Below are 15,268 nucleotides of genomic sequence, written 5' to 3' on the forward strand. Positions count from 1 at the left end.
AGGCACCAGTCTAAAACCCAACAAGGCACCAGTATAAAACCCAACAAGGCTGAAGCCCAACAAGGCACCAGTCTAAAACCCAACAAGGCACCAGTCTAAAACCCAACAAGGCACCAGTCTAAAACCCAACAAGGGTGAAGCCCAACAAGGCACCAGTCTAAAACCCAACAAGGCACCAGTCATTAAACCCAACAAGTCTAAAACCCAACAAGACAGCAGTCTAAAACCCAACAAGGATGAAGCCCAACAAGGCACCAGTCTAAAACCCAACAAGGCACCAGTCTAAAACCCAACAAGGCTGAAGCCCAACAAGGCACCAGTCTAAAACCCAACAAGGCACCAGTCTAAAACCCAACAAGGCACCAGTCTAAAACCCAACAAGGCACCAGTCTAAAACCCAACAAGGCACCAGTCTAAAACCCAACAAGGCACCAGTCTAAAACCCAACAAGGCTGAAGCCCAACAAGGCACCAGTCTAAAACCCAACAAGGCTGAAGCCCAACAAGGCACCAGTCTAAAACCCAACAAGGCACCAGTCTAAAACCCAACAAGGCTGAAGCCCAACAAGGCACCAATCTAAAACCCAACAAGGCACCAGTCTAAAACCCAACAAGGCACCAGTCTAAAACCCAACAAGGCACCAGTCATAAAACCCAACAAGTCTAAAACCCAACAAGACAGCAGTCTAAAACCCAACAAGGCTGAAGCCCAACAAGACACCAGTCTAAAACCCAACAAGGCTGAAGCCCAACAAGGCACCAGTCTAAAACCCAACAAGGCACCAGTCTAAAACCCAACAAGGCACCAGTCTAAAACCCAACAAGGCTGAAGCCCAACAAGGCACCAGTCTAAAACCCAACAAGGCTGAAGCCCAACAAGGCACCAGTCTAAAGCCCAACAAGGCACCAGTCTAAAGCCCAACAAGGCACCAGTCTAAAGCCCAACAAGGCACCAGTCTAAAACCCAACAAGGCACCAGTCTAAAACCCAACAAGGCACCAGTCTAAAACCCAACAAGGCACCAGTCTAAAAACCAACAAGGCACCAGTCTAAAGCCCAACAAGGCACCAGTCTAAAACCCAACAAGGGTGAAGCCCAACAAGGCACCAGTCTAAAACCCAACAAGGCTGAAGCCCAACAAGGCACCAGTCTAAAGCCCAACAAGGCACCAGTCTAAAGCCCAACAAGGCACCAGTCTAAAACCCAACAAGGCACCAGTCTAAAACCCAACAAGGCACCAGTCTAAAACCCAACAAGGCACCAGTCTAAAACCCAACAAGGCACCAGTCTAAAACCCAACAAGTCTAAAACCCAACAAGACAGCAGTCTAAAACCCAACAAGACACCAGTCTAAAACCCAACAAGGCTGAAGCCCAACAAGGCACCAGTCTAAAACACAACAAGGATGAAGCCCAACAAGGCACCAGTCTAAAACCCAACAAGGCTGAAGCCCAACAAGGCACCAGTCTAAAACCCAACAAGGCTGAAGCCCAACAAGGCACCAGTCTAAAGCCCAACAAGGCACCAGTCTAAAGCCCAACAAGGCACCAGTCTAAAACCCAACAAGGCACCAGTCTAAAACCCAACAAGGCACCAGTCTAAAACCCAACAAGGCTGAAGCCCAACAAGGCACCAGTCTAAAACCCAACAAGGGTGAAGCCCAACAAGGCACCAGTCTAAAACCCAACAAGGCTGAAGCCCAACAAGGCACCAGTCTAAAACCCAACAAGGCACCAGTATAAAACCCAACAAGGCTGAAGCCCAACAAGGCACCAGTCTAAAACCCAACAAGGCACCAGTCTAAAACCCAACAAGGCACCAGTCTAAAACCCAACAAGGGTGAAGCCCAACAAGGCACCAGTCTAAAACCCAACAAGGCACCAGTCATTAAACCCAACAAGTCTAAAACCCAACAAGACAGCAGTCTAAAACCCAACAAGGATGAAGCCCAACAAGGCACCAGTCTAAAACCCAACAAGGCACCAGTCTAAAACCCAACAAGGCTGAAGCCCAACAAGGCACCAGTCTAAAACCCAACAAGGCACCAGTCTAAAACCCAACAAGGCACCAGTCTAAAACCCAACAAGGCACCAGTCTAAAACCCAACAAGGCACCAGTCTAAAACCCAACAAGGCACCAGTCTAAAACCCAACAAGGCACCAGTCTAAAACCCAACAAGGCTGAAGCCCAACAAGGCACCAGTCTAAAACCCAACAAGGCTGAAGCCCAACAAGGCACCAGTCTAAAACCCAACAAGGCACCAGTCTAAAACCCAACAAGGCTGAAGCCCAACAAGGCACCAATCTAAAACCCAACAAGGCACCAGTCTAAAACCCAACAAGGCACCAGTCTAAAACCCAACAAGGCACCAGTCATAAAACCCAACAAGTCTAAAACCCAACAAGACAGCAGTCTAAAACCCAACAAGGCTGAAGCCCAACAAGACACCAGTCTAAAACCCAACAAGGCTGAAGCCCAACAAGGCACCAGTCTAAAACCCAACAAGGCACCAGTCTAAAACCCAACAAGGCACCAGTCTAAAACCCAACAAGGCTGAAGCCCAACAAGGCACCAGTCTAAAACCCAACAAGGCTGAAGCCCAACAAGGCACCAGTCTAAAGCCCAACAAGGCACCAGTCTAAAGCCCAACAAGGCACCAGTCTAAAGCCCAACAAGGCACCAGTCTAAAACCCAACAAGGCACCAGTCTAAAACCCAACAAGGCACCAGTCTAAAACCCAACAAGGCACCAGTCTAAAAACCAACAAGGCACCAGTCTAAAGCCCAACAAGGCACCAGTCTAAAACCCAACAAGGGTGAAGCCCAACAAGGCACCAGTCTAAAACCCAACAAGGCTGAAGCCCAACAAGGCACCAGTCTAAAACCCAACAAGGCTGAAGCCCAACAAGGCACCAGTCTAAAGCCCAACAAGGCACCAGTCTAAAGCCCAACAAGGCACCAGTCTAAAACCCAACAAGGCACCAGTCTAAAACCCAACAAGGCACCAGTCTAAAACCCAACAAGGCACCAGTCTAAAACCCAACAAGGGTGAAGCCCAACAAGGCACCAGTCTAAAACCCAACAAGGCTGAAGCCCAACAAGGCACCAGTCTAAAACCCAACAAGGGTGAAGCCCAACAAGGCACCAGTCTAAAACCCAACAAGGCACCAGTCATTAAACCCAACAAGTCTAAAACCCAACAAGACAGCAGTCTAAAACCCAACAAGGCTGAAGCCCAACAAGACACCAGTCTAAAACCCAACAAGGCTGAAGCCCAACAAGGCACCAGTCTAAAACCCAACAAGGCTGAAGCCCAACAAGGCACCAGTCTAAAACCCAACAAGGCTGAAGCCCAACAAGGCACCAGTCTAAAGCCCAACAAGGCACCAGTCTAAAACCCAACAAGGCACCAGTCTAAAACCCAACAAGGCTGAAGCCCAACAAGGCACCAGTCTAAAACCCAACAAGGCTGAAGCCCAACAAGGCACCAGTCTAAAACCCAACAAGGCACCAGTCTAAAACCCAACAAGGCTGAAGCCCAACAAGGCACCAATCGAAAACCCAACAAGGCACAAATCTAAAACCCAACAAGGCACCAGTATAAAACCCAACAAGGCTGAAGCCCAACAAGGCACCAGTCTAAAACCCAACAAGGCTGAAGCCCAACAAGGCACCAGTCTAAAACCCAACAAGGCACCAGTCTAAAACCCAACAAGGCTGAAGCCCAACAAGGCACCAGTCTAAAACCCAACAAGGCTGAAGCCCAACAAGGCACCAGTCTAAAACCCAACAAGGCACCAGTCTAAAACCCAACAAGGCACCAGTCTAAAACCCAACAAGGCACCAGTCTAAAACCCAACAAGGCACCAGTCTAAAACCCAACAAGGCTGAAGCCCAACAAGGCACCAGTCTAAAACCCAACAAGGCACCAGTCATTAAACCCAACAAGTCTGAAACCCAACAAGACAGCAGTCTAAAACCCAACAAGGCTGAAGCCCAACAAGGCACCAGTCTAAAACCCAACAAGGCACCAGTCTAAAACCCAACAAGGCTGAAGCCCAACAAGGCACCAGTCTAAAACCCAACAAGGCTGAAGCCCAACAAGGCACCAGTCTAAAACCCAACAAGGCACCAGTCTAAAACCCAACAAGGCACCAGTCTAAAACCCAACAAGGCTGAAGCCCAACAAGGCACCAGTCTAAAACCCAACAAGGCACCAGTCTAAAACCCAACAAGGCACCAGTCTAAAACCCAACAAGGCACCAGTCTAAAACCCAACAAGGCTGAAGCCCAACAAGGCACCAGTCTAAAACCCAACAAGGCTGAAGCCCAACAAGGCACCAGTCTAAAACCCAACAAGGCACCAGTCTAAAACCCAACAAGGCTGAAGCCCAACAAGGCACCAATCTAAAACCCAACAAGGCACCAGTCTAAAACCCAACAAGGCACCAGTCTAAAACCCAACAAGGCACCAGTCTAAAACCCAACAAGGCTGAAGCCCAACAAGGCACCAGTCTAAAACCCAACAAGGCTGAAGCCCAACAAGGCACCAGTCTAAAGCCCAACAAGGCACCAGTCTAAAGCCCAACAAGGCACCAGTCTAAAGCCCAACAAGGCACCAGTCTAAAACCCAACAAGGCACCAGTCTAAAACCCAACAAGGCACCAGTCTAAAGCCCAAAAAGGCACCAGTCTAAAACCCAACAAGGGTGAAGCCCAACAAGGCACCAGTCTAAAACCCAACAAGGCTGAAGCCCAACAAGGCACCAGTCTAAAACCCAACAAGGGTGAAGCCCAACAAGGCACCAGTCTAAAACCCAACAAGGCACCAGTCATTAAACCCAACAAGTCTAAAACCCAACAAGACAGCAGTCTAAAACCCAACAAGGCTGAAGCCCAACAAGACACCAGTCTAAAACCCAACAAGGCTGAAGCCCAACAAGGCACCAGTCTAAAACCCAACAAGGCTGAAGCCCAACAAGGCACCAGTCTAAAACCCAACAAGGCTGAAGCCCAACAAGGCACCAGTCTAAAGCCCAACAAGGCACCAGTCTAAAACCCAACAAGGCACCAGTCTAAAACCCAACAAGGCTGAAGCCCAACAAGGCACCAGTCTAAAACCCAACAAGGCTGAAGCCCAACAAGGCACCAGTCTAAAACCCAACAAGGCACCAGTCTAAAACCCAACAAGGCTGAAGCCCAACAAGGCACCAATCTAAAACCCAACAAGGCACAAATCTAAAACCCAACAAGGCACCAGTATAAAACCCAACAAGGCTGAAGCCCAACAAGGCACCAGTCTAAAACCCAACAAGGCTGAAGCCCAACAAGGCACCAGTCTAAAACCCAACAAGGCACCAGTCTAAAACCCAACAAGGCTGAAGCCCAACAAGGCACCAGTCTAAAACCCAACAAGGCACCAGTCTAAAACCCAACAAGGCACCAGTCTAAAACCCAACAAGGCACCAGTCTAAAACCCAACAAGGCTGAAGCCCAACAAGGCACCAGTCTAAAACCCAACAAGGCACCAGTCATTAAACCCAACAAGTCTGAAACCCAACAAGACAGCAGTCTAAAACCCAACAAGGCACCAGTCTAAAACCCAACAAGGCACCAGTCTAAAACCCAACAAGGCTGAAGCCCAACAAGGCACCAGTCTAAAACCCAACAAGGCTGAAGCCCAACAAGGCACCAGTCTAAAACCCAACAAGGCACCAGTCTAAAACCCAACAAGGCACCAGTCTAAAACCCAACAAGGCACCAGTCTAAAACCCAACAAGGCTGAAGCCCAACAAGGCACCAGTCTAAAACCCAACAAGGCACCAGTCTAAAACCCAACAAGGCACCAGTCTAAAACCCAACAAGGCACCAGTCTAAAACCCAACAAGGCTGAAGCCCAACAAGGCACCAGTCTAAAACCCAACAAGGCACCAGTCTAAAACCCAACAAGGCACCAGTCTAAAACCCAACAAGGCACCAGTCTAAAACCCAACAAGGCACCAGTCTAAAACCCAACAAGGCTGAAGCCCAACAAGGCACCAGTCTAAAACCCAACAAGGCTGAAGCCCAACAAGGCACCAGTCTAAAACCCAACAAGGCACCAGTCTAAAACCCAACAAGGCTGAAGCCCAACAAGGCACCAATCTAAAACCCAACAAGGCACCAGTCTAAAACCCAACAAGGCACCAGTCTAAAACCCAACAAGGCACCAGTCTAAAACCCAACAAGGCTGAAGCCCAACAAGGCACCAGTCTAAAACCCAACAAGGGTGAAGCCCAACAAGGCACCAGTCTAAAACCCAACAAGGCTGAAGCCCAACAAGGCACCAGTCTAAAACCCAACAAGGCACCAGTCATTAAACCCAACAAGTCTAAAACCCAACAAGACAGCAGTCTAAAACCCAACAAGGCTGAAGCCCAACAAGACACCAGTCTAAAACCCAACAAGGCTGAAGCCCAACAAGGCACCAGTCTAAAACCCAACAAGGCACCAGTCTAAAACCCAACAAGGCTGAAGCCCAACAAGGCACCAGTCTAAAACCCAACAAGGCTGAAGCCCAACAAGGCACCAGTCTAAAACCCAACAAGGCTGAAGCCCAACAAGGCACCAGTCTAAAGCCCAACAAGGCACCAGTCTAAAGCCCAACAAGGCACCAGTCTAAAACCCAACAAGGCACCAGTCTAAAACCCAACAAGGCACCAGTCTAAAACCCAACAAGGCACCAGTCTAAAGCCCAACAAGGCACCAGTCTAAAACCCAACAAGGCTGAAGCCCAACAAGGCACCAGTCTAAAACCCAACAAGGCTGAAGCCCAACAAGGCACCAGTCTAAAACCCAACAAGGCACCAGTCTAAAACCCAACAAGGCACCAGTCTAAAACCCAACAAGGCACCAGTCTAAAACCCAACAAGGCTGAAGCCCAACAAGGCACCAGTCTAAAACCCAACAAGGCTGAAGCCCAACAAGGCACCAGTCTAAAACCCAACAAGGCACCAGTCTAAAACCCAACAAGGCACCAGTCTAAAACCCAACAAGGCACCAGTCTAAAACCCAACAAGGCACCAGTCTAAAACCCAACAAGGCACCAGTCTAAAACCCAACAAGGCACCAGTCTAAAGCCCAACAAGGCACCAGTCTAAAACCCAACAAGGCTGAAGCCCAACAAGGCACCAGTCTAAAACCCAACAAGGCACCAGTCTAAAACCCAACAAGGCTGAAGCCCAACAAGGCACCAGTCTAAAACCCAACAAGGCTGAAGCCCAACAAGGCACCAGTCTAAAACCCAACAAGGCACCAGTCTAAAACCCAACAAGGCACCAGTCTAAAACCCAACAAGGCTGAAGCCCAACAAGGCACCAGTCTAAAACCCAACAAGGCACCAGTCTAAAACCCAACAAGGCACCAGTCTAAAACCCAACAAGGCACCAGTCTAAAACCCAACAAGGCACCAGTCTAAAACCCAACAAGGCTGAAGCCCAACAAGGCACCAGTCTAAAACCCAACAAGGCTGAAGCCCAACAAGGCACCAGTCTAAAACCCAACAAGGCACCAGTCTAAAACCCAACAAGGCTGAAGCCCAACAAGGCACCAATCTAAAACCCAACAAGGCACCAGTCTAAAACCCAACAAGGCACCAGTCTAAAACCCAACAAGGCTGAAGCCCAACAAGGCACCAGTCTAAAACCCAACAAGGGTGAAGCCCAACAAGGCACCAGTCTAAAACCCAACAAGGCTGAAGCCCAACAAGGCACCAGTCTAAAACCCAACAAGGCACCAGTCATTAAACCCAACAAGTCTAAAACCCAACAAGACAGCAGTCTAAAACCCAACAAGGCTGAAGCCCAACAAGACACCAGTCTAAAACCCAACAAGGCTGAAGCCCAACAAGGCACCAGTCTAAAACCCAACAAGGCACCAGTCTAAAACCCAACAAGGCTGAAGCCCAACAAGGCACCAGTCTAAAACCCAACAAGGCTGAAGCCCAACAAGGCACCAGTCTAAAACCCAACCAGGCTGAAGCCCAACAAGGCACCAGTCTAAAGCCCAACAAGGCACCAGTCTAAAGCCCAACAAGGCACCAGTCTAAAGCCCAACAAGGCACCAGTCTAAAACCCAACAAGGCACCAGTCTAAAACCCAACAAGGCACCAGTCTAAAACCCAACAAGGCACCAGTCTAAAGCCCAACAAGGCACCAGTCTAAAACCCAACAAGGCTGAAGCCCAACAAGGCACCAGTCTAAAACCCAACAAGGCTGAAGCCCAACAAGGCACCAGTCTAAAACCCAACAAGGCACCAGTCTAAAACCCAACAAGGCACCAGTCTAAAACCCAACAAGGCACCAGTCTAAAACCCAACAAGGCACCAGTCTAAAACCCAACAAGGCTGAAGCCCAACAAGGCACCAGTCTAAAACCCAACAAGGCTGAAGCCCAACAAGGCACCAGTCTAAAACCCAACAAGGCTGAAGCCCAACAAGGCACCAGTCTAAAACCCAACAAGGCACCAGTCTAAAACCCAACAAGGCACCAGTCTAAAACCCAACAAGGCACCAGTCTAAAACCCAACAAGGCACCAGTCTAAAGCCCAACAAGGCACCAGTCTAAAACCCAACAAGGCTGAAGCCCAACAAGGCACCAGTCTAAAACCCAACAAGGCACCAGTCTAAAACCCAACAAGGCACCAGTCTAAAACCCAACAAGGCACCAGTCTAAAACCCAACAAGGCACCAGTCTAAAACCCAACAAGGCACCAGTCTAAAATCCAACAAGGCTGAAGCCCAACAAGGCACCAGTCTAAAACCCAACAAGGCTGAAGCCCAACAAGGCACCAATCTAAAACCCAACAAGGCACAAATCTAAAACCCAACAAGGCTAGTATGCAGGTTATGCAGATAACTCAGGCCAATATTTTTTTCATTCTTAATTCTTATTTTAAATGACGGCCTAGGAACTGCCTTGTTCAGGGGCAGAACGACAGATTTTTACCTTGTCAGCTCGGGGATTCGATCTTGCAACCTTTCAGTTACAAGTCCAACGCTCTAACCACCTGCCGCCCCATATATATAATTTTACAATATTTTTATAATTTTTGGCAGTATTTGACAGTATCTGAATAATGAAAGTTCTAAATATGTTTTATGAGTAGTGCTGTGCATGACCCTAGAATGGCAACAAATTAATCCTAAGTGGTTTTAATGGGCTTTCTCCAATCTGATCGTTACATACTCAACCAAACAAGGACCGAACTGACAGTGAAGTAGTCCAATTTGTAGAACTTTTCATTTAATTCAGCACTGCATTAAAATACCATTATAGACGATATTGTAAAAAAAATTCACACCAGCCATACCTTGACCCCGACTGTTCTAGGTCTGGTGGTCTCCAGAATATCTCAAATGTGTCTGGCATTGCAAGATTAATTCAGCTGTAAACTTTTTGACCTCCATGACATGCTTCTATCATGGAAAAGGTCTCGGTTATAAAATAGATTTGATCTCAATCGCCCATCATGACATTTACATGACATTTTAGTAATTTAGCAGACGCTCTTATTCAGAGCAATTTACAGTAGTCAGTGCATACATTTTCATACTTTTTTTTGTAGTGATTAAGGTCTTGATTTAGGCCTAACAATTGTATAGTTAAGTGCGCCACATCTCAAGTTATATTTCCATCCAACAAAACCAACCTGTCTGAATAACACTTTAATAAATGAAATACCAACCTGTCTGAATAAAGATTTAATACATTTAGTACCAACCTGTCTGAATAAAGATTTAATACATTTAGTACCAACCTGTCTGAATAACACATTAATAAATGAAATACCAACCTGTCTTAATAAAGATTTAATACATTTAGTACCAACCTGTCTGAATAAAGATTTAATACATTTAGTACCAACCTGTCTGAATAAAGCTTTAATAAATTAAATACCAACCTGTCTGAATAAAGCTTTAATACATTTAGTACCAACCTGTCTGAATAAAGCTTTAATACATTTAGTACCAACCTGAGTACTTGTCGTCCAGGCCTAGGATCTTGTCATGGCCGGGGTCACCAAACTCAAGGTCGTGTCCCAGAAGAAAATCTGCCTTCAAGGTCAGGCTTCCTGGAGCTCCGATGGTTAATACACCATCTTCAGAATCCACTGAAACACAAAACAACCTTTATTTATATTCGTCAGGGAATTAATAAATCTCGTAAAAAATAAAATAGTTTGCTAGAAAATCGCTTTACATGAAGGTTAGAAGTCATAAGGATGTGAGAAAGTATGAATATTAATCAAGCCATGTTTTTCTAGCCTTACTGACAGAAATGTTCATTGCTCCAAGTTAATGTAAAAAACAAAAACACCCTTGACACACAGCTATGAATATTCAATAGTCAAAGACACCAGCTGCCTGTAATTTCCAAGACAGTCTGCCACAATTAAAGCGATACTTCGGGATTTTGGCAATGACTGGAAGTCTACTGGTATTTATAAATTTTTTATACCTTTATTTAACTAGGCAAGTCAGTTAAGAACAAATTCTTATTTACAATGACGGCCTACCCCGGCCAAACCCGGACGACACTGGGCCAATTGTGTGCCGCCCTATGGGACTCTCAATCACGGCCGGATGTCATTCATTATGTATTAGGTATGTAGACTTCCAGCCATTGACTTCCAGTCATTGTGCTAACGCTAGTTAGCATTTGCTCGGGAAGGTACCGCTAACTTCCTTCATACTGGACACAGAGACATGAAAATTGTATCCACAAGTTCATCTGACTATGGGGAAGTAGTGCCAAAATCCCAAAGTATCCCTTTAAAGGCCTTCTGAGTGAGCTAATACTCTGCTGCCCTCTAGTGGAGAATGTCATGCATGACAGTACATGAGTCAGTGGCTGCCTCCCTGTATAATTCACTACTTTTGACCAGAGCCATATGGGGCTCATGGACATTAGTTTCTTCTCCACAATGAGTGAATACCCGAGCTGACAAGGTAAAAATCTGTCGTTCTGACCCTGAGCAAGGCAGTTATCAACGTCTTCGGCAGGTAACAGTGGATTGTCGACTAAGGTAGCCCCCCGCACTCCTCTGATGCAGAAGACACATTTCAGTTGCACAACTGACTAGGTATCTCCCTTTCCGAGTGCATTCCCCGACCCTTCACCGAATGCCAACATATTCGAGGCCGTCTGATTTCTCCAGAAACCAATGGGTTGGGCCAGAGCCAGTCACACAGGTGGGTAAAGCTGCGGTTTTTGAAAATCAGTCATTGGCTTTGATACTCCGATTGGTTAGAGACGACCAAAAGCGTTGAGGACTTTGTTTTGTACAAAACGGCCCTCGTGCCCCCTCGAAAACCACAAACGACTTCAATGACATCAGGCTCAGACTGAAGTAATGTAGCGAACGACAGCAGCAAAAATAATTTAGTGTGAGTCGTCAGGCTAGAATAGGGTACCATTTGAGACGTAACCTTAATTGGTCTTTGACCATTGGAGAGGAGGACTGTAGTTAAGGCAGTAGCCAATGTTAATGACAAGATCCCATCTGCTGCCATCGATGAGAAGAAGACGCCTGGTAAAGTGTTTCTATGACGTAGCCGGGGACATTTCCTGTATCTTAAATCATATTCAAGTCACTGGCTTTCTTAATTCACCTTTCCTCAATTCCCATCTCCTCACCTCCTTCTCAAAACACATCGGAAGGAAGGACAGCGGACATTTTTTCTTCAATATGGTTGAGGAGGCGAGGAGATTGGATGTGAGTAATCACAGGAAGACAAATTGGGACAGAGCCACTTCCGGTATCTTACCTAATAAGTCATTTCCTGACTGATAGTTTTTTATATTAAAAATAAATAAAATCTTATACATGTGTTCCTCAAAGATTAGAAAGTGAAAACAAATGTTTAAGCATAGCCAGGATCTCCAGTAAAATGTCCACGTGAGGACAGATTGTTTGTGTCCATTTCTATGTCTCTGGCATTGTTTGGTCTCTAGCTACATGAACTTGATGATCCCACTCTTCAGCGTGTTAGAAAGTGGTCACCATTAGTTCCCACCCTAAAACTGGTCCAGTTCCTGTATTTCATATTTGACCATCTGCTCTCATACAGGAAACGTTAAGACCAGAGCACAAAGATCACGAACGTCATTAGCATAACATGCATGTTGCCCTCTAGAGAATGGATCAACGTTCTCTGTTCTATACTGGCCCAATGCATAGAACAGTGGCTTACAGTTATAGGAATGTGACAGTTTGAGCCCTTACACTTGACAGGTTGAGGATTCTGTTGTTTTCTTCTTGGCATCTTCCGGTCAGCCTCTCTCTTCTGCCACCTCTTCTGAAAGACCTCTGGAACTATCAGCTCATTCTGTTTTTATCCATGAAACTGCTTCTCCAGTGGTTCTAATAGTCACACAAACACAGATAAATAGCGTTGTCAATCAACCAGATATGACAATGCATTTTCAAGCAATTCAGGCATAATTGGCCCAAGCTATCTCTATTGCCCCGGTATAGCCATTTACTAGTTAGCTAACTAGCTAGCAAACCAAACGTGTGATACACGGACCTGCCAGCTCCACACCAATGATTAAAATGCCACTTTAAATAACAAACGCTAGTTAGCGAGCTAACGTTGGATGGCTTGCTAAGTAGAGTATCATAATGCAGACAGATCGAATCGCTGGCTATCGTTCGGATGTTGTTGCAGCTTGCTCCTGGCCCTTAATGATCCTTTGTGGACAGCTAGCCAGCTAGTTAATGATGTTGGCTAGCTAACATGAACGACTGCACAACGTTACCAGGCTAATTTGTCTGAAAGAGCAAACAAAAGAGTAACGTAAGAATTATAGCTAGCTAATGTTAGATATTCATATCCGGTTTGTTATATATGGAGTACTCTGAAAGCTTAATAGTTAATGATAGCGTGCAGGTTAACATTAGTAGCTAGCTAGCTAAACAGCAAGTACAGTATGTGCTAAATTAGCCAGTTAGCTATCAAGCTACCGTTTATTTACAAAGCTACATATAGTAAATAAACCTCTCGACTGTAGCCAGTAAAGCTCCATGTACCCGTGCATAAACGAGATCTAAATTACCGTGTCTATATATCCGCCATTTCTTTATCTGCAGCGGCGACAAAGAAAGGCAATTAATATTGTTTTTCATAACTTAATTGATTTTTTGATTTCCATTGTATACATTCGCTTCCGCTGTTGCACGTGTTTCCGCTTCCTAAATTAATTTCCGGTCGTCTGTGTCATGGTACTTGTAGTTATTTTCTGTTTCTAATCATTTTAGCCATGTGAAATGTATATGTTTGTGTATTTCATGTGCTGTGACAGGAGAAGAAGACGTTATTATATTCTTATACATTCTTATTCAATCTCTTAAAATGTCTGTTTCGGAATATATTAAGATCGCACATTTTAACCTATTTTATGGAGAAATTTGAGGTTAAGCCTATTTTTAATTTTATTTATACATTTTATTTAACCTTTATTTAACCAGGTAGGCTACTTGAGAACAAGTTCTCATTTGCAACTGCGACCTGGATAAAGCATAGCAATTCGACACATACAACAACACAGAGTTACACATGGAATAAACAAAACATACAATCAATAATAAAGTAGAACAAAAGAAAACAAAAAGTATATATACAGTGAGTGCAAATGAGGTAAGTTAAGGCAATAAATAGGCCATGATGGTGAAGTAATTACAATATAGTAATTAAACACTGGAATGGTAGATGTGCAGAAGATGAATGTGCAAGTAGAGATACTGGGGTGCAAAGGAGCAAGATAAATAAATAAATACAGTATGGGGATGAGGTAGATAGATGGGCTGTTTACAGATTAGCTATGTACAGGTGCAGTGATCTGTGAGCTGCTCTGACAGCTGGTGCTTAAAGCTAGTGAGGGAGATATGAGACTCCAGCTTCAGAGATTTTTGCAGTTCGTTCCAGTCATTGGCAGCAGAGAACTGGAAGGAAAGACGACCAAAGGAGGAATTGGCTTTGGGGGTAACCAGTGAGATATACCTGCTGGAGCGCGTGCTACGATTGGGTGCTGCTATGGTGACCAGTGAGCTGAGATAAGGCGGGGCTTTACCTAGCAGAGACTTGTAGATAACCTGTAGCCAGTGGGTTTGGCAACGAGTATGAAGCGAGGGCCAACCAACGAGAGCGTACAGGTCGCAATGATGGGTAGTGTATGGGGTTTTGGTGACAAAACGGATGGCACTGTGATAGACTGCATCCAGTTTGTTGAGTAGAGTGTTGGAGACTATTTTATAGATGACATCACCGAAGTCGAGGATCAGTAGGATGGTCAGTTTTACGAGGGTATGTTTGGCAGCGTGAGTGAAGGATGCTTTGTTGCAATATAGGAAGCCGATTCTAGATTTAATTTTGGATTGGAGATGCTTAATGTGAGTCTGGAAGGAGAGTTTACAGTCTAACCAGACACCTAGGTATTTGTAGTTGTCCACGTATTCTAAGTCAGAGCCGTCCAGAGTAGTGATGCTGGACGGGCGAGCAGGTGCGGGCAGTGATCGATTGAATAGCATGCATTTAGTTTTACTTGCGTTTAAGAGCAGTTGGAGGCCACAGAAGGAGAGTTGTATGGCATTGAAGCTCGTCTGGAGGTTAGTTAACAGAGTGTCCAAAGAGGGGCCAGAAGTATACAGAATGGTGTCGTCTGCGTAGAGGTGGATCAGAGAATCACCAGCAGCAAGAGCAACATCATTGATGTATACAGAGAAGAGAGTCGGCCCGAGTATTGAACCCTGTGGCACCCCCATAGAGACTGCCAGAGGTCCCGGACAACAGTCCCTCCGATTTGACACACTGAACTCTATCAGAGAAGTAGTTGGTAAACCAGTCGAGGCAATCATTTGAGAAACCAAGGCTGTCGAGTCTGCCAATAAGAATGTGGTGATTGACAGAGTCGAAAGCCTTGGCCAGGTCGATGAATACGGCTGCACAGTAATGTCTCTTATCGATGGCGGTTATGATGTCGTTTAGGACCTTGAGCGTGGCTGAGGTGCACCCATGACCAGCTCTGAAACCAGATTGCATAGCGGAGAAGGTACGGTGGGATTCGAAATGGTCGGTAATCTGTTTGTTAACTTGGCTTTCGAAGACCTTAGAAAGACAGTGTAGGATAGATATAGGTCTGTAGCAGTTTGAGTCTAGAGTGTCCCCCCCTTTGAAGAGGGGGATGACCACGGCAGCTTTCCAATCTTTGGGAATCTCAGACGATACGAAAGA

At 45.8% G+C, this 15,268-nt stretch overlaps 1 protein-coding gene across 1 annotated transcript in view; it reads right to left on the reverse strand.

Annotated features, from left to right (window-relative positions):
- LOC120038849 (zinc finger protein 513-like) overlaps window positions 1–13,212 on the reverse strand; it is a 43,870-nt gene extending 30,658 nt beyond the window's left edge. The window contains exons 1-3 of the mRNA XM_038984437.1: window positions 13,095–13,212; window positions 12,262–12,399; window positions 10,009–10,146 (exon numbers count right to left, since the gene is read on the reverse strand). Coding sequence (XP_038840365.1) covers window positions 10,009–10,146; window positions 12,262–12,301 — 178 coding nt within the window. The 5' untranslated portion in view covers window positions 12,302–12,399; window positions 13,095–13,212. The remainder of the gene's footprint in view (window positions 1–10,008; window positions 10,147–12,261; window positions 12,400–13,094) is intronic.
- Between the last annotated feature and the right edge of the window lie 2,056 nt (window positions 13,213–15,268).

The sequence above is a fragment of the Salvelinus namaycush genome, unplaced genomic scaffold, assembly GCF_016432855.1.
Source record: "Salvelinus namaycush isolate Seneca unplaced genomic scaffold, SaNama_1.0 Scaffold240, whole genome shotgun sequence".
NCBI lineage: Eukaryota > Metazoa > Chordata > Actinopteri > Salmoniformes > Salmonidae > Salvelinus > Salvelinus namaycush.